Source organism: Ambystoma mexicanum, chromosome 13 (assembly GCF_040938575.1).
Source record: "Ambystoma mexicanum isolate Mex_15411 chromosome 13, UKY_AmexF1_1, whole genome shotgun sequence".
NCBI lineage: Eukaryota > Metazoa > Chordata > Amphibia > Caudata > Ambystomatidae > Ambystoma > Ambystoma mexicanum.
In genome coordinates this window covers 472,361,323-472,379,393 of record NC_090938.1, presented here as the reverse complement: position 1 = coordinate 472,379,393, position 18,071 = coordinate 472,361,323, and the positions used below count along the sequence as shown (strand labels likewise).

At 50.3% G+C, this 18,071-nt stretch overlaps 1 protein-coding gene across 2 annotated transcripts in view; it reads right to left on the bottom strand.

Moving 5' to 3' along the window:
- CDC27 (cell division cycle 27) overlaps positions 1-18,071 on the bottom strand; it is a 1,618,725-nt gene that overhangs the window by 759,111 nt on the left and 841,543 nt on the right. For both annotated transcript variants that reach the window (XM_069634092.1, XM_069634093.1), the window contains exon 10: positions 14,028-14,127. In XM_069634092.1, coding sequence (XP_069490193.1) covers positions 14,028-14,127 — 100 coding nt within the window. The remainder of the gene's footprint in view (positions 1-14,027; positions 14,128-18,071) is intronic.

Genomic DNA, 18,071 nt, shown 5'->3' with positions numbered 1-18,071 from the left:
CAAGTACGGCAGCACTTGAGGGGCCGTAATCCGTAGGGGTTTCATCTTCTGTGCACGGCACCAGATGGTGAACCTCTTCCATTTATGTCCGTAACACTGGAGTCGAAGAAGCCCTGGCCTTGGCAAGTACCTCCTTGCAGTCCACTGGGATTTTGTATCCTCCAAACTCTAGCGCTGCAGGAGCCAGGCCTGCAGGTTCAGCGACCCTGGGTCGTGGTGCAGAATCGCACCTCCTTCCCTGGCAAGAAGATATGCGTCCACCGGAAGCTTGACTGGAGGGGACGTTGACATATCCAGAAGGTCCAGGTACCATATCTGCCTCGGCCACGCCCGTGTGACGAGGATCATCCTGCACCAGGACCGTCTGAGTTGACTGATGAGTTGCAGAAGCAACGGCAGAAACGCATAGAGGAACAGGATGTCCCAGGGGAATGAGAACGCATCCTCCATGCCACCCGGATGGCGAACCTCCAGCACTTGGTGTTCGATGCTGTCGCAAATAGATCGATCTGGGGATTGCCCCATCGTCGAAACAGTTCCACCTGATCCTGCCAAAGTTCCCACTCATGGGAAGAGCGCAGCTCCCTGCTGAGTGATCCGGCAACAGTGTTCTTCACTCTTGCCAGATGAAAGGGTACCAGGAACATCTACTGGGTGACGGCCCAGTGCCATAAATCCTATGCTTCCTTGGAGAGAGCTGGAGATCTGGTGCCACCCTGCTTCCGAATGTAGCACACTGTGGTGGTGTTGTCGGTGAAGACCCGCACCACCTTGGCCTTGAGGGAAGGGAGGAATGACTTGAGGGCCCAAAACACAACCTGGAGCTTCAGGACGTTGATGTGCAATGACTTCTCCTCTGGGAGCTAAAGGCCTCTTACGTGGAGATTTCCGGTATGTGCGCCCCATCCCTCCAGGGAGGCGTCCGTTGCCACAGTCTGATGCGGTGGGGTTTGAAAGTTCGTGCCCGCCGCGAGATGCATGCTGATGCCCCACCACCGAATCGCTCGCCGGAAAATCTCGTTGAGGGCAATCTTGTCTTCAAAGCTTCCCGACACTTGCACTCAACGAGCGTTCAGGAACTCCTGCAGCGGCCGCATCTGCAGCCTGCACAGCCGAACGAGGTAGATGCAGGAGGACATCATGCCAAGCAGGGACTTGATGGACCTCACCCTGGTAACTTCCATGGTCAACAGCTATTGTACCTTGCCCAGGATGGCTTTTATCCTGTCCTCCAACGGCGACGCAAGGCGTGTCCACGTGTGGAGTCTGGCTCCCAGGAACAGAGCGTCCTGCGATGGCACCAAGCAGAACTTGGCAAAGTTTATCGAGAACCCCAGTTCCCTGAGCAGGCAGCCGGTCCGCGCTGTGTGTTACACAGCAAGTTCCCTTGACTTCGATCGGATGAGCCAATCGTCCAGATAGGGGTAAACGGATCCCCTGAAGGCGCAGCTGCGCCGCCACCAGTGCCAGGCACTTGGTGAAGACCCTTTGGGGCCCATTTCAAACCGAAGGGAAGGGTCTTGAATTGATAGTGCTGCCCTTGGACTATGAAGCGCAGACACTTTCGATGCCCCTTGTGTATGGGGATGTGGAAATGAGCATCCTCCAAGTCCAGAGTTGACAGGAAATCTCCTTCCTCCAGCTCTCCCAGCACGTTCTGAAGAGTGACCATCAGGAACTTCTGGTATTTGATGTACTTGTTGAGGTAGCGGAGATCTAGAATGGGTCGCCAACCGCCGGTCTTCTTTCAGACGAGGGAGTACCGCGAGTATACTCCGAAGCCTCTTCGGGACGAGCTCCATCGTGCACTTTTTCAGCATCGCTCGTACCTCTAGAAGAAGTTGTGGAACATGGTTTCCTCTCCTGGCCACAGGTGCAAAACGGGGACACTTCCTTTGGAACTCCAGGGTGTGTCCGTGTGCCAGGGCATCCATCAGCCAATGGTCGGTGGAGATGGACTTCAACACACTGACGAAGTTCGCCAGCCGGCATCCCACCGGGGTGCTCGTGTGGGGGCCCGACATAACAGCCGGTTCAGTCCTGCTTCGCCGAGACCATACCACCTTGGGCCCCTTGGTGACAGCGATTTCTTCCAGCCTTTCTGCGGCCTCTGTAGGCCTCCTGGGAAGAAGAATGGGCCACTTGACAGTACAAAGAAGAGCTGCCACCGTATCCTTTGGAAGCACAGTGGGGCTTGCCTCCGGAGGACCGAAAGGACGGCCGTCATTGCTGGAGTGTGCCCAAGGCACAGGCAGTCTCGGAGCCTGCAGTGACTCGTCCACCATCTTACCGAACAAGTTGTCCTCAAAGGGCATGTCCAATTCCAATACCCTTGTCTGGATGCCCGGACTGAAGTTGGTGGCCCCGAGCCAACCACACCAGCGAAGGCAAACGCTGTTGCCCATCTGGTAGAACCCGGTGTCGGCAATGTCCGTGGCCACCGTGATGGCATGGTCCGAAGCCACCTCGCCTTCTTGCAGGATTTCAAGGGCCTCCGCCCCCTCTTCTGGAAGAAGTCGAACAGAGGGGTGATTTTAAACCAGAGCTCCCCGTCGTAGCGGGCCACAATGGCAAGAGCATAGGCCGCCTTAATAGTCGTCGTCACCGAGTAGATGACCCGTCGTCCCATGGCGTCTAGCTTCTTTCCCTCGCCGCCCGGAGGGGACGTGGACGTCAATGCCGCCGGCCCTGCAGATTTCTTCCCGGCTGCCGCCGAGACCACCAAGTCTGGACAGCTGCGCCCTGAGGCAAATCGGCGTGGAGTCTGGGTTCTTCAGGAGGGCCAGCCCTTCGTCCCAAATGTCATCCAACAGCAGGACCGAGAGCACGGTCTGCCTCTTGGCCTCTGGTTGCTGATAAAGGAAACCCTCCTTTTCCTCTGGGTTGAGCTGAAACAGCTCTGAGGCCCTAGAGATCATGGTGTGGAAGGATCCGATCTCATCAGGGGGAGAAACCCTGGGTACCAGCGACAGGAGATCCGTTCCGTCGTCATCGCCGCCGCCCGTACCTGTCATCGCCATATCCGGCTCATCCCTTGGCATAAGGGTGGGGTGGTACGGTATAGGAGGGTGGACTCTTCTCTTAGTTGGTGGATGCTCCGCCGGTCCAGGCGACTGATCGCCCTTCGGCATGGGCAGCCTTGTCTGCATCTCCGTGCACAAGAAGTGCAGAGCTTGTAGGATTTCCTCCGATCTGTCCGCCGGTGATAGAGGCAGTTGTGACTGGAGTGTCGGGAGCAGCGTGGGGTCCGGTTCCTCCCCGCCCCGGCCGTTCCTCGTTGGTTCCCTCATCGCTCTCCCCATCCGCCTAGTCGGGGTCCTTCCCGTGAGACCTGGCCTTGGCAAACTTCTTGTCCAGCACTGCCTTCAAGCCTGAAAGCTCCTCTTTGGAAGCGATCTCTGCATCTAGCTGGACAACTGCACCGTTCCCCCCCCCCCCCCCCTTCTCAGCCAGGGTCGACGGTCTTGGGGAGATTATCGGCATCTTCACAGGAGTCTTCTCAATGGGCACGAATGACGATTCCCTCCGGGCGGGCAGGGAAATTCTCGCCTCAGTGGATTCCTTCTGTGAACCCGCATCCACAGCCTTCACCAGGGACGTCAGCACTCCCTCAATAGACTCCTTTGCCTGGTGAACTTGGGCCTTCACAATCTTAGGCGCGTCTGGGGCCTTTACCGTGGGGGGTGGTCTGTGCCGCACTCCCCTTTGGCTTTCTCCGTCGTAGTCGATCGGGCCTTCTCCCGAAGCTTAGCCGGTTGCTCAGACTTCCTTCTCTTCGCCGAGCCGGAGCGTTGGCTTGTGGTTGACAGCGTTGGCGATGCTGCGCCCAGCCTGGCTGCCGCAGAGCCCGTACCAATGGTGCTCCTTCTGCCGGAGGACTCATGGTGCTTAGCCTTCTGTTGGGCCCCGTCGCCAGAGCACCCTCAAATGTCTTAGAAGACCGCTCCGATTACCTCTTGGGAGAAGAATGTTGCCAGGGCTCACCTGCCGCCGGGTTCTTTGTCACCAGCCACTCAGCGAGCCGATTGCGACGGTCCTTCATGGTACAGGCGGACATGTCCTTGCAGAACACACAGGGCTCCTTCACGTGCCATTTGTCTGAATGTAGGAAGTAAAGGCACCAAGAGTGCCTATCTTGCCGGAAAACATTCCGTAGTCCACATCCTGGGCAGATCCTGAACAGAGGCGTTGAGTCTCCCTTATCTTCGGCCATGTCCACGCGGGTTAAGCCTCAAGAATCTTCTGGAATCCTCCAAGAAGTGAAGTTCGATGAAAAATCACCGTTGAGGGGCGTAGAAGCTTCCGAAAACGGGTTCCCGTTAATCGGATAATGAATCAGTGGAGCCTAGACTCAATTGAACAAAAAAAAAAAATGAATTACAAAAATATAAATCGAGAACATTCTCTGAAAAAACAATACGCAGAAAAGCTTGAGAGCAATAGTACGAAGACTCCTGACACTTGAAAGTGCAGTAAAAATCTGAAGATGGCTACCAGAGGAGGGGCTTAGGTAGAGGGCAGTCATTGGCTGGGGGCAGCATGACCCAGAGAACAGTGATTGGTTATTAGGAGAAAGACAGTTCATAAATGAAACTGATTTTTTCTTTACCGAGGATTACCAGCCGGACGACTGGGAATATTCATGAGCATGTGAAACCATGCCAGACCCCATGCTGGAGAAGTAAAGTCAATTTCACTTCACTGATCTTGCAAACAGTAGTTTTATCAAGACAAGGTATTTAAACCTTGGGAAAATCTAAGAGTCTTCCCTGTTCCAGTGCACTGAAGGTGCTGTGTGTCACAATGCAAAGATGATGCCTCTGGGGTTTGTCAGACTCCAAAGTCAAAAGAAACAGAGTCCAAATCACAGGAAAATACATGAGTGGGAAAAAGGTCTTGCTCTCTCGAGGTCAGAAATGTAAAGTCCTAAAGTCCAGCAAAAAGAGCTGGGGGTCTCTAAGGTAGAAGAGAATTAGCACATTTGTGAGAATTCTCCCTAACAATAACCGCCAACTGCGAACCTCAGGTATTGTCTGTGCTCGAGATGGACTGGCACATGAAAATAAGCATCCTTAAGGTTCAATGACACCATCCAATCCTGGAGTTGGAGGGACTGCAGGATCTGAGAAAGTGTGACCATCTTGAACTTGTCCTTTCTGAGGAACTTGTTCAAGTATCTCAAGTCCAAGATCGGTCTCAGTCCTCCGTCTTTCTTGGGTATAAGGCAATATGGAGAATACCATCCCTTGTTCCTCTCCGCTACAGGCACCGGCTCATAGTACCTACTACTATGGTTCTCCTGTGGCGATTATGGACTACAGTACGCAGTAGATCAAACATTTTGCATAGCATGACGCTTACTGATTCGTTGCATTTTAGTTGATGGTTGTTATGCATTTTTAAACTGTAAACTGTATTTAATAAAATATTTTACATTTGTTTTAAGTGTATGGATTACCGCCTCGAAAAGGGTTGTCTTGTTATATGAACAGAATGTGGTACTTTGTTTTAATAATTGGTTTGTGCCCGGGTATGATCCCAGTGTCCGTATTCACCCAGAGTCTCTTCAAAGTTATTACAGACTCTATAGCGCCTTTCTCTAGCAGGGTTAAAATGTCCTGCCATTCTTCTAGATGCAGAGACAGTCTGCCCCCCACTGGTGAATTGTGACTCAAGACCGCAGAGAGGTTTTAAGGTGGCTGCTGCAGTGGCAGGTGGTAAAGATGCCACTGCTTGAGCTGGCTTCGCACAGTTTATGGTGTTTACATCGAAACTGTAGCATTGAAATGCCACAGCATCTAAACCAAAGCATTGTCTACCAAGGCAGACAGGCTATCTATTACATGCAAAAGGGCTTTTCCATCTAAACCAGTCCATCGAAAATATAAATGGACTGGGTTCAATGGAAATGCCCTTTTACATGTAAAAGATAGCATTTCAATGCATTTCTTTGTCACATTAAAACATCACATGGAGCTGTCCAGTCCAGAAATTTCGGCACTGGCCAGCTCCATGTAACGTTTGAATTATTTTTTTTTTCAAGCCCCAACCCTAGCCCCAACCCTAATGTAATCCGTAATCTAACCCTAGCCCCCTAACCCTAATGTAAGCCTACCTCAAAAAAACAATTGCTACTAATTACGATACTACCATCGAATTATAGTCAACTAAAGCGTCTTTCGATTGTAAGGATTTTCGTTGCATATAATTCGATGTAGTGGTGTTAAATGAACTAGCATTCGATGGAATGAATAGATACAGCTTCTCACCTCTCCCTCTTCCACCACAAGGGAACTTTCTTTGGCCTCTTTGACCAGCCATTCCTCTCGTTCTTCCAACTGAGTAGTAGCGAAAAGAACTACCAAATCCAAGTCTGTTCACTAGGGCGAAAGGGCCGAGGCTGCCCAATAGCGGCACCTAAAGATTTGGCTGCCGCCTTTGAGGTCTACAACTTCTCATCAGCCTGGTTTCCAAAAAGGTGAGACCCGTCAAAGGGCATGTTGAATCTGGACTGCACATCCGGTGCAAAACCAGACTTCCTCAACCGGGCAAATCTGCTTATAACTGTGCTAGTAGCCATGGCTCTGTGGATGCGGTCAGCAGAATCCAGACCCGAATGAAGAGACTCACACATGGTTTCTTTGCAATCTCCAATTATGGCCAAGAAGAATAAGTTACTTTCTTACCTGGTAACATACTTTCGACGGGATGTTCCTCCGACGTATTCCTTATCTTTGATATACGTTTCCAGCTTGCTGGCCTCGGAAATGTTTTCTCCGTAGAGGGCGCTGCGCGTCGACGTCCGCCGAGTCGATGTCCCTCGACGGCCACCGTATCGGCGCCGACGTCACCATGCCCATAAATAGACACGCGCTGCGTCCGTTGCTCAGTTCCGTTTTGTAGTATAAGACAGACATGCCTGAATTGGTTAGTAACCTTGAAGGAGCGAAATCTGCAACCACAAGGGAAGTTATCACTGCGGGGATGGATGGGAGGGGAGATAAGGAATACGACGGAGGAACATCCCGTCGAAAGAACGTTACCAGGTAAGAAAGTAACTTTGGTGGCGAGGCTTTTCCCAGGGAAGTGTCCAGGACAGCTCCAATGAACTGGAGTCTGAGATGGTATCATCTGTGACTTCTTCAAATTGAGGGAGAAGCCCAGTCTGTGAAGGAAGAGGCAGACATAATCTAGCTGGGTCCGGGCCTGTTCCGAAGATACGGCCCTGATCAGCCAATCGTCCAGGTAGGGATAGACGTGGATCCCTTCCCTCCTTAGACTCGCCGCCACTACTGACATTAACTTGGTGAAGACCCTCGGGACGGAGGTCAGCCCAAATGGCAGAACTCGAAATTGATAATGAGAGTTGCCAATTGCGAACCTCAGGTATTTCCTGTGCTTGAGATGGATTGGCACATGGAAATAAGCATCCTGAAGGTCCAGAGATACCAGCCAGTCCTGGAGCTGGAGGGCCTGAAGGATCTGAGAGAGAGTTACCATCTTGAACTTGTCCTTCCTGAGGAACTTGTTTAATTCTCTTAAGTCCAGGATGGGTCTCAGTCCTCCGTCCTTCTTTGGTATGAGAAAGTAGGGGGGAGTACCAGCCCTTGTTACTGTCCGCTACAGGTACCGGTTCTATGGCACCTTTCTCTAGCAGGTCCATAATTTCCTGCAAGAGGAGCGGATCTGGAACTTTTCGGGAGCTGTTCCCCGGTGGATGACTGAGGGATGTGTAGAAAGGGTAGGCAGTAACCTTGGGCAACTGTCTCCAACGCCCAAGCATCTGACGTTATAGCCTGCCATTCCGTCAGATAGTGAGTTAACCTGCCCCCTACAGGTGTCTTGTGTGCAAAGGCCTCAGAGTGGTTTGGGGGCGGCTGATGCAGATGCCGAGGGTAAAGAGGCACCTACTGCGGTCTTAGTACCTTTGACCCGTCCACCTTGGGTGGATCTTCTTTGGCCTCTTTGAGCCGGCTGTCCTCTGCCTTTTCCGAATGCGGAATAATAGCGAAAGGACTTTCCTCTCCCAGAGGTTCCTGTGGGACGAAAAGGAGTTTGGCGGATAGCAGCTCCTAAGGATTTTGCTGCTGCTTTAAAAGTCTAACTTTTCCAGACTGTCATCAGCCTTTTATCCGAATAACGAAGAGCCGTCAAAGGGCATATTCAAAAGTCTGGCCTGTACATCTGGAGCAAAGCCAGACTTTCGTAACCACGCATGCCTGCGGATTGTTGTACTAGCCGCCATGGCCCTGCTGATACTGTCAGCGGAATCGATGCCAGTTTGAAGAGACTCGCACATGGCATCTTTGCCATCTTGAATGATGTTAAGGAAGGCTTCCTTCTCCTCTCCATCGGGTATGCAGTCAGCCGCTGATGAAGCACACTCCCATAATGTGTGACTATGGAAATGGAAATGCAGTCCCATAGAGTGAATGAGTATTTTGCAAGGGCACATGTGGAGTTGGCGCATTTGAGCAACATACTCCCTGAAGAAAATACTTTCCTTGCCCATCAATCCACTCATTTGTAGTCCCTAACTGGAAGGATGATAGGGTAAGAGGCTTGTTTAGAGGTTGCGCTAGCTGCCTGTACCACCAGACTCTCTGGAGTGGGGTGTTTTGACAGGTAGTCAGGGTCACTACTGGAAGTGCAGTATTTTTTGGTCAGATTTTTATTCACAGCCAGATTAGTTTCTAGCATCTCCCAATTTGCTGCCACCCTTTTTTGGAGAGAAATATGGAAAGGTAGTATATGATCCATCTGTGGACCCTTATCCAGGATGTCTGTCAGATCATCCTGCTCAAATCGTAACAGAGGCCTACTGCACCCCATATATTCTACCACCTGGGACATTAGCTGTGTATGTGAAGCATCATCATGTTCACCAGCCTCTGTACTTCCAAAATCTAGCTCTGGTGAGGTGTTTACCCGACTGGCAATCTGTAAATTATAAAGGTCTTTCAACCTTGATTCCTCATAAATTAAACTTTCAGGCACATTTGGTGTGCCAAATTGGAGACCAAAGGGTGCATCGTTGTATGAGGGTTAATTCACCTCATATTGAGGGACTTCAAATACTATGTTTTTTCAGGCATCAATGGTTTGACAAACTGTGGCTTTGATGCTCGAGGAGTCGTCGAAACCTTTTTTTTTTACTTTGATGGCGCCATAGGTTTAGATGGGGCGCTCGACGTAGACTGTACAGCTGGCATCTATTGCACCGTCAGCGAAGTTAACGCCGATGTCAAGGGCTTGGCTGACGTCAAGGGAGCAGCAGGTGTCAATTGTGTCGACGACCTCGACTTGTGCTTTTCGTCTCGAAGGATCCTTCTATGACTTGTCGAGGCCTTGACGGCTCGACGAGGATCAGGCCTTCGTCCAAGGCTCGAGGGCACACAGGATTTGGCTCAAGGCCTTTTCCTTACTGGCTTCATTGGAATGCGCGGTTGGAGCATGGCTTGACATGGGTTTTTTCTTTAAATATTTTCAGCATTTCGGCTCTAAATGCTTCCCATTCCGGCAGTGTGGAGTTTTTTTTTTTTTTTAATGGGACAAGATACCCTCTCAGGGGAGGTGTCCGATGAAGTTGAAGGCGACCTATGGTGCCTCTTTTTGGACTTCCTAGACAACGATTAGTGGTGGGAGCCACTCCTCGAACTCCATCTTAACTTTGTTACTCCGAGGAGATATGCCTCTCGACCCGCCGGTAAAAGGTTTTTTGGTCGGGGTAGATGGGAGATTTTTTTGGGGTTTCGACCTACTGCCAATTTCCCCTTTCACTCCTCCCGGCCTTTCCGGTCAGCGACTGGCACTTGGAGCAGGCCAAGGTTTTATGCTCCACCCCAAGACACCATAGAAATATAAGGTGTGGGTCGGTCAAAGACATTTTTGAGTCACAATCTCTACACTTCTTGAACCCGATCTTCGGGGTAGTCCGTGTCTACGAACAAGACCTACTTGTGAGTAATAAATGAAGTACGCTGTATTTCTCGAACTATAGCATTTGCGGAAAAAAGGTACCGAAGCCAACAGGTGCTGCGCATGCTATATATGCCTTCAATGACATCATCCTCGAGACAGAGGCTCTCGAGGGATATCAAGCCGACTGCATCGATGCACAGCGCCTTCTGCCGAATTCTTTTTCAGAAGCAGCTGAAGCTGGATATTGAATATCAAAGATGAGGAATACGTGGGAGGACACAATCCATTCGAAGATTTAAGTGTAGCAGGAAGGGCCAGGGAGTAACTGTGGCAAATGATATTTAAAACCTATTCCTCCCGAGTGATGTTTTCCATTTGATGAAGGAAACTCCAAATCCTTCCTGCTACTGGGATGTATGCTCCTTGACAGCAATCGTATATCCATGGATAGAAGTCAAACAGACTTCTTTAGTTCTTGGGAAGAGGTAGTCGAGGGAGTAACACCGGACTTCGGCCTGTATCTCTTTTTAACCAAGGAATAATAGGATTGAGTGGTTGGAGATGAAATATTTCCTTGAGCACGCGCCTTAAAACATTTAATATTTTGATAAGGCTGTTTTCACTGAGATGGAACCGAGCGATTTAACCGCAGTAATGCTTACAATGCATTTTTTAAGAAACGCATTCGTAGAAGAGTCAGTGTTTTTTCAACAACAGGAAGGTCTAAAACCTTGTCCTTAATATCCTGATGTGGGGACGTGGCTGCCAAATAAGCAGGTCTACAAATGCAAAAAGCACCTGTTATTGCCCTTGCCGTGGTGTCTTAAATCTTTAACAATCTGAAGTTATTGAATGGCCGACTCTCACTTCTGAGACCCAGACAGAGAATTCATCAGACGCCGCTTGAGGAAGCATTCTGTGATTTAAAATATTAAAACCTGCTAAAACCATGGTTGTTTTGACCCAAGTTGGAGAGAAGAACTGGCATAGGACTTCTTATCCTGCGCCTCGCAGACTTTAGAATTTTTATCCAATACATTAGAAGGTGCAGGCCCTTTCCTTAGTACCGAAAGCGGCTGAAACCAGAGCAGATTGTGGAGGAAGATTTTCCATTAGCACAAAAGGTTCCTCCTTAGTTTGGGTACTTTGCATTTAGCATCCAAAAATGTAGACATGAGGATCAGAATGGGGTTTACTTCATTGAGTATAGGCCTGTTCCATAACGGAGACTTGGTCTGTTGAGAAGGCAGTTTCCCAAAAACCTCTGCAGTGTCAGGTTTGTCTTTTGGTGTAATTTCGAAGGCTAGCATGGCATTTGCCACAATCTCATGGAAATTTTGTAAGAGAAACAGATTAATTGTTATCTCACTCTGTATCTGTGTCCTTCAACACCTGTTTCTTGTTAGGAAAGACGGTGCCCTCTCCTTCAACTGAAACTGGTGTTGGTAATGGATCTGACACTTTGGGATGCACTCCCTGAGGAGGTTCAGAGACCACATTTTGTCCTCAATGTGTTGAGCTAAAACTTCCAGAAACGGCTCAGACAACAGTCTCTATCTAGGACTGCATAAAGTATAGAGGACTGGCCTAACGCAACCTGCCAAGTGTAAATTTAAACCATAACACAATCTCGAAAACAGTTAATATACACAAGGCTAAATTAGCAGATGTTTTTTTAATGAATTCCAATGTCAGCCGACAAGTGTCTTTCACAGCTGGCATGATCACCCAATATTTGACAAAAGGAAGGGCAGAGAGAGACGAATGAAGGGCAGAGAGATTTGATATTTTATTTCTATTGCGCTCGTACACAGGTGTTTCAGAGCGCGACAAGGGAGGGGAACAGGGGAGAACAAAACAGCGATCTTACTAGGGATAGTGACATTGAGAATGCGCAAGTGCATGGGGGAGGGGAAAAGTGCATGGCAGGAGGAGAAGTGGAAAGTGTGAAGCAGAGGAGAAACAGATAAATAACAATAAATAAATAATAAAGGCAACAAACACTGGTAGTGCAGCCATCAATTTGCCAGTGCTAAGTCTAAGGCAGCAGACAGGGTAGGTCTGATAAGTGCAGCAAGAAAAAGGGGGGGGGGCTGTATGGGTACAGATACAGACCCCAGCGCAAGGGGTGGCCCGGAGGCAGTGCGGGAGGGTGAGCAGGTACCTGGTCCCGAAGGACATAGGGTGGCCAGGTGCACAGTGCCAAGAGAGAACAGATCATCAGGGTAGAGGGGGAGCGAAGGCAGAAGAAAACAGGAAGGTCTTGAGGTGCTTCCGGAACCAGAGATGGTTCTCCTCAAGTTTTAGCGTGGCAGAGAGGCTGTTCCAGAGGGAGGCCCCAGTCGAAGACAGATCTACCGCCAGCTCGTTTATTTGAAAAACGACTGACCCTGATGGAGTTGGAGGTAGAGGAGCGAAGAGCTCGAGGGGGGAGGTATTTGCGGAGTGATAGCTGAAGGTATTTTGGACCCAGGCCCCAGAAAGCCTTGTGGACAATGCAGAGGGTTTTGAATTTAATCCTTGCATCCACTGGGAGCCAATGGAGAGATGTCAGAGCTGGAGAGATACGATCCCAGGGCGTGAGGCCAAGCACAAGTCTTGCAGTCCTGTTCTGAATTAGTTGGAAGGGCGGAGAGAGACAAAGGGACGAAGGAAGGACAGAAAGGGACGAAGGAAGGACAGAAAGGGACGAAGGAAGGACAGAGAGACGAAGGAAGGACAGAGAGACGAAGGAAGGACAGAGAGACGAAGGGAGGACAGAGAGAGACGAAGGGACGAAGGAAGGACAGAGAGAGATGAAGGGACGAAGGAAGGACAGAGAGACGAAGGGACGAAGGAAGGACAGAGAGACGAAGGGACGAAGGAAGGACAGAGAGAGACGAAGGGACGAAGGAAGGACAGAGAGAGACGAAGGAAGGACAGAGAGAGACGAAGGGACGAAGGAAGGACAGAGAGAGACGAAGGGACGAAGGAAGGACAGAGAGAGACGAAGGGACGAAGGAAGGACAGAGAGAGACGAAGGGACGAAGGCAGGACAGAGAGAGACGAAGGGACGAAGGCAGGACAGAGAGAGACGAAGGGACGAAGGCAGGACAGAGAGAGACAAAGGGGAGAAGGGCGGAGAGAGGAGAAGGAAGGGCGGAGAGAGGAGAAGGAAGGGCGGAGAGAGGAGAAGGAAGGGCGGAGAGAGGAGAAGGAAGGGCGGAGAGAGGAGAAGGAAGGGCGGAGAGAGGAGAAGGAAGGGCGGAGAAAGGGAGGAGGGAGAACACCAAACAAGTGAAAACCACCCCAAAAAGAAGGGAGGCACAGAGAGGTTGTTCTCATGTCCAACCGAACAGGAAAAAAAACAAGAACTGGGAGCTGTCAGTTGGTGAAGCATGGGCAGAGCCAAGTGCGCAGAGGGGGGCTTACGTGCATCAAACCCCGTTCTAAAACTCTTATAAGGACAGCATACTATTTTGCAGAAGCTCTTTCCTGCCAGACTTCGGTATAGACACGCCCAACCACCTGGGAATGAGTGAGACGAGGATGCTGGAATACCCATCTGGTATTGCCATGCTGATGTCCTAAAATGGGTGCAAAAAGAGGAGCCCAGACACTGGGGGAACACCCAGGACCACATTGCAATCAGAAATGCTCATGCAACCATCAAGGAAAGTTTAACATTTTATATAAGGATTCATGGAGTTTACTTGATGGCTCCAGAAAGAATGAACCTCCCAATCAAGGGGAGGTCTTGTGTTTTGCCAGCACTATTTTCCAGGCAAAATGCTGAATACCTTTTGCTTCCCAAGCCTCTCAGCCATTGCACTCCGTGGAAGTCCAGACAAACTCAGTACCCACACTCTGCAGCACAGATAAAACCACAGCAACAAACACTTTGACTAAACTCTCCAGTGAGGGTCAAGAAACAGAGTTAAGAGCTGAAAACTTACAACGTATAAAGCACATTAGGGAGTCTATTATACTTAATTCTTTCCAATAACAAAAGGCAGAATCATTTTGAGGGTAGAGGCCCCATTAACTACATCTGATCTCACAGTATAGATAAAGGGAAAGTTCTTAGTTTAAAGAAATCAATGTAGAACATATACATACAGCCTCACCTTGGTTGTAGAACTATCACTTGTAAACAGACGAGAACTTCTCCGAGGCATTGCATTCGTTGGAGCAGCAATGGTAGGGCTCAATACCTGAGGTGTGGTGCTGTAAGGAGAACAATTGTATGAAAAAAAAATCTCTGAACTGTGTGGTGTCTCCATGCAGCTACAGGCGCCAAACAGACAAACTGTCTCATTCAAGAAAGCCTACTGATCATGTTTAAAATGACAACAAAAGTATAAATTACTCACCGTAGTGACTAACTTACTCCGAGCTCTTGGTTCTGTCTATGTAGACTTTTAGAGCGTGCCTAACAACTAGACAGTGCAGTACCCTCCGAGCTTCGTCCTTAGGGTCCGTGAAGAAAGTAGGTAGCACAACCCCCTCATTGAGGTGAAACGAGGAGACTACCTTAGGTAGGAATGCGGGGTGAGTTCTAAGCACCACCTTGTCCTTATAAGTAGTGCAAGGCTCTAATGCCACTGACCCTGCGTGCAGACGTAAGACCCACCAAGAGGGATGTCTTCATGGGGACTAGCCTGATGCCAGGGCGCCAAGACAACATTGATGTCCCACACAGGGTGTGGCTTCTTGATAGATGGATAGAGCCTAGAGAGGCCCGGCAGATGTCTTAACCACCAGGTTGGAGAACGAGAAAACCACCTCCTTACAGTATTGTACGGTATTGTCCGATGGCCACCAGATAGGTGCAGCATGTGTTTACTTGGACCCAGATGAGAGCGATGTGCCGAGAAGGAAAGCATGTCGTCCAACATGCAGGTCAGCAGAACAACCTCCTTTGATTCTGCCCCTTGACAACCTAGTCCACTTGCTTTTGTACAGGGTCCTAGTAGCATCGCTCCTACCTCCCTGTATGATGTCTAGGTTAGCCTGTGACAGATGCAGATGCTTTAGTGCTTTAGCAAGGGCTAACTTCTGGGCAGCGGGGTGGATGACAGTGCCTCCCTTCTGAGATAGTAGGTGAGCTGGACCCAGCGGAAGGTGGATCGGGCTGGTCCGAAAGGCTGAGCAGTTCTGAGAAACATGGCCTTGCTGGCCACCACAGAGCTAGCAAAATGATACGTTGGTGCCGGGCCTCTCTTATCTTACAGATTACCCTGTGCACCAGGTGATTGGGAGGAAGGCATATGTGTTCATGCTGCTCCACTGTATCTGCATTGCACAGCGAGCCCCAGCCCTGTCCCAGCCAGGATGAAAACTGAGGGCACCTCCTGTTGGCCCAGGTGGCAAAGAGATCTACCTGGGGATGACCAAATCTGTCGAAAATGCTCTGCAGAACTTGTTAGTTCAACTGCCACTTTTAGTTGTCCACACCCAGCCTGCTGAGCCTGTCCACCTCCAGGTTGGACTCCGCCGGGAGGTAGATTGCTGCCAAGTGCATGTTGTTTACCAGAGCCCACTCAGAAATGTTGACTTCTAGAGGGGAGCCAACCTGGTGCGACCCTGCTTGTTGATGTAATACATGCTGGTGGAGCTGTCCCCTTGAATGAAAATCGCCTTGCCGATGATCGGGAGGAAGGCTTTGAGGGTGAGCCAGATGGACATCAACTCAAGCCAGTAGATGTGGGCCTCCTGCTCCTGCCGGGCCCAAACCCCATGGACACTGTGGTTCCCCAAGGTAGCTCCCAAGCCCTCCAAGGACGAGTCTGTGGTGATAGTAACCTGCAGTGTTGGTTGCCTGAAGGGCCTGCCTCCCGCAAGTTGTAGTCGATTCTCCACCACACTAGGTCCTGGTGAAGATGCAGTGGGATGCTGACCAGCTCCGCCAACGTACCCTTCGCCTGACTCCAGGAGGCTGCGAAGTGCAGCTGCAAGCGACTCATTTTGAGCCTTGTGTGGCACTGCTAAGAGGCACGCCACCATGATGCCCAGGAGGTGTTGGTACCACAATGCCGAGGTCACTGCTCTGCTGAGTAAATGTCGCGTGGCCCTTTTGATGGCTATAATCTTGTCCTCACAGGGAAAGACCCTCTCAGAGCTCGTATCCCAAATGAGGCCCAGAAACAATAGATTCTGCATAGTCTCCAGCTGTGACTTCTTGAGATTGATGGAAAATCCCAACTCGTGCAGAGTATTCATGAGGGAGGAGGTGGTGCGGTGGACTGCCTCTGGAGACCCTGCCCTGATGAGCCAGTAGTCTAGGTATGGATAGACGCGGTGACCCTGAGCCCTGAGAAGGGCTGCAACCAGTTGATCAGTCTTCTAAAACCCTGCAGGGCTGATTTGAGGCCAAAGGGTAGAACGTTGTACTGGAAATGAAAGTCCATGATCCTGAACCTCAGAAAGGACCGATGGGGCTGCCAGATCGGGACGTGTAGGTATGCATCCTTCAGATCCAGGGAACACATCCAGTCTCCCAAGCACAATATCTCTGCTATAAGCGCTGGGGTAACCATCTCGAACTTTTGCAGAGGAAGGGGGAGTTTCAAGGTGGAAAGTCCAACACAACTCAAAGGCCAGCCTGGTGGTTCTTGTGTATGGTGAAAATCTGTGACATGGGGCCCAGACCCCGCTGGGAGGGTGGGACTTCTTCCACTGCCTGACTCTCTACGAGCAAATAACCGCCAACAGCGTTGCTGTCCCAATCTGTGCGAGCGAAGGGGAGAAGAGAGGGGAAGGAGGGATAGGTAGGCGGTAACCCGTGGAACACTGAGGGAATCCAGGGGTCCGCGAACCTCGCGCGCCAGCACTGGAGTGAAGGGCAAGCCTGCCCCTCACTAGAGACACGTAGACCCAGATGAGTGTCATGCCTTTTTCCCTCTGAGGCAGAGGAAGGGGACTGAAAAAAAACCTGTGCCTGACCTTGTGGTGTTTGCAACGGTGCTGGGTCAGAGAACTGAAAGCCCCGGAAACCACCGAAGGACCGACCCTTATCTGACCGCTGGTGCGTCTGGCTGTACGCTTTAGGAGTTGCTTTAGTGAGGATGGATAAGGATTTGGCCGTCTGAACTGTTCTCATCTAGTGCCTCATCCGTAGTGGAATGTAACAGGTCACCACATTCAAAGGAAAGGTCCAGTATGCATTCCTGGACATCCGGGTTGAACTTGGTTGCCCGGTAGCCAGGCCGTCCTTCTCATGTCCGTAACGATGCACATGGCACAACCTGAAATGTCAATGTGCGCCACCGTGGACTCCATGAGTCTTGCGCTGCAATGTTTGCCTCTACCAGCCCCGCCTTCAAGCGTGCCTGGCTCTGTACCGGACTCGTCCGGAAGAAAGTCAGAGATTTCGCACCAAGCTTGACTGTGCACACCATTCAGGGAGGAGAGCATTGGTGTCTGTGGCCCTCGAGTACAGAAAAATTGTCTTATACACACTCCATCACTTCTTCACTGGCGCATTGCAGAGGGCCCAAGCAGAGCCTTCGTTTTTCTTAGCTCAGTTCTCTTCCAGCTGACTCAGGACAAGTCCCAGAATACAACAAAAACATGGTGCAGATAAACCTATTTTTAAACAGATTCTGGGGGCTTGATGCACAGGTTTACATTAGGCACTACACCATTCAAACATTTGTCTGTCACCCAATCAGTCCAGGGAGAATCCCAGACAACCATTCATAACAGTCAGATTTGGTCATGGCTGCCCTATGGCCTTAATTTGGAGTCTCAGTAATGCCATACCCATATAAAGCACACGTTTCCATGCAAGGCGACGTGTCATTGCCAGAGAAAAACTGGCTAATCTCAAAGTCTGCTTTGGCTGTTAACTATTAGGTGACAAACTCTGCAGACAGAAGAAAAAGGGCTGCACAAAAATCAGGACAGCATTGAACTGGGTGGGCTGAAAAGGTAAGACACTGCTATGTTACAGAATTGAGTGCACATGTCTGAGTGGAACTAATGTGCTATTGGAGCTTTGCCGGAGGAGCTGAGCCTGCAACACCATGCCACATATATTCTACACATGCGTGTGGGCCAGGGTATTACAGCGTTCCAAAACGGGAACGATGTAACAAATCCCACCAAGAGCAGGTGTAAAGAACAATGCTAAGAGGAGAGGAACACATGTTCAGAGATGGAACGTCTGG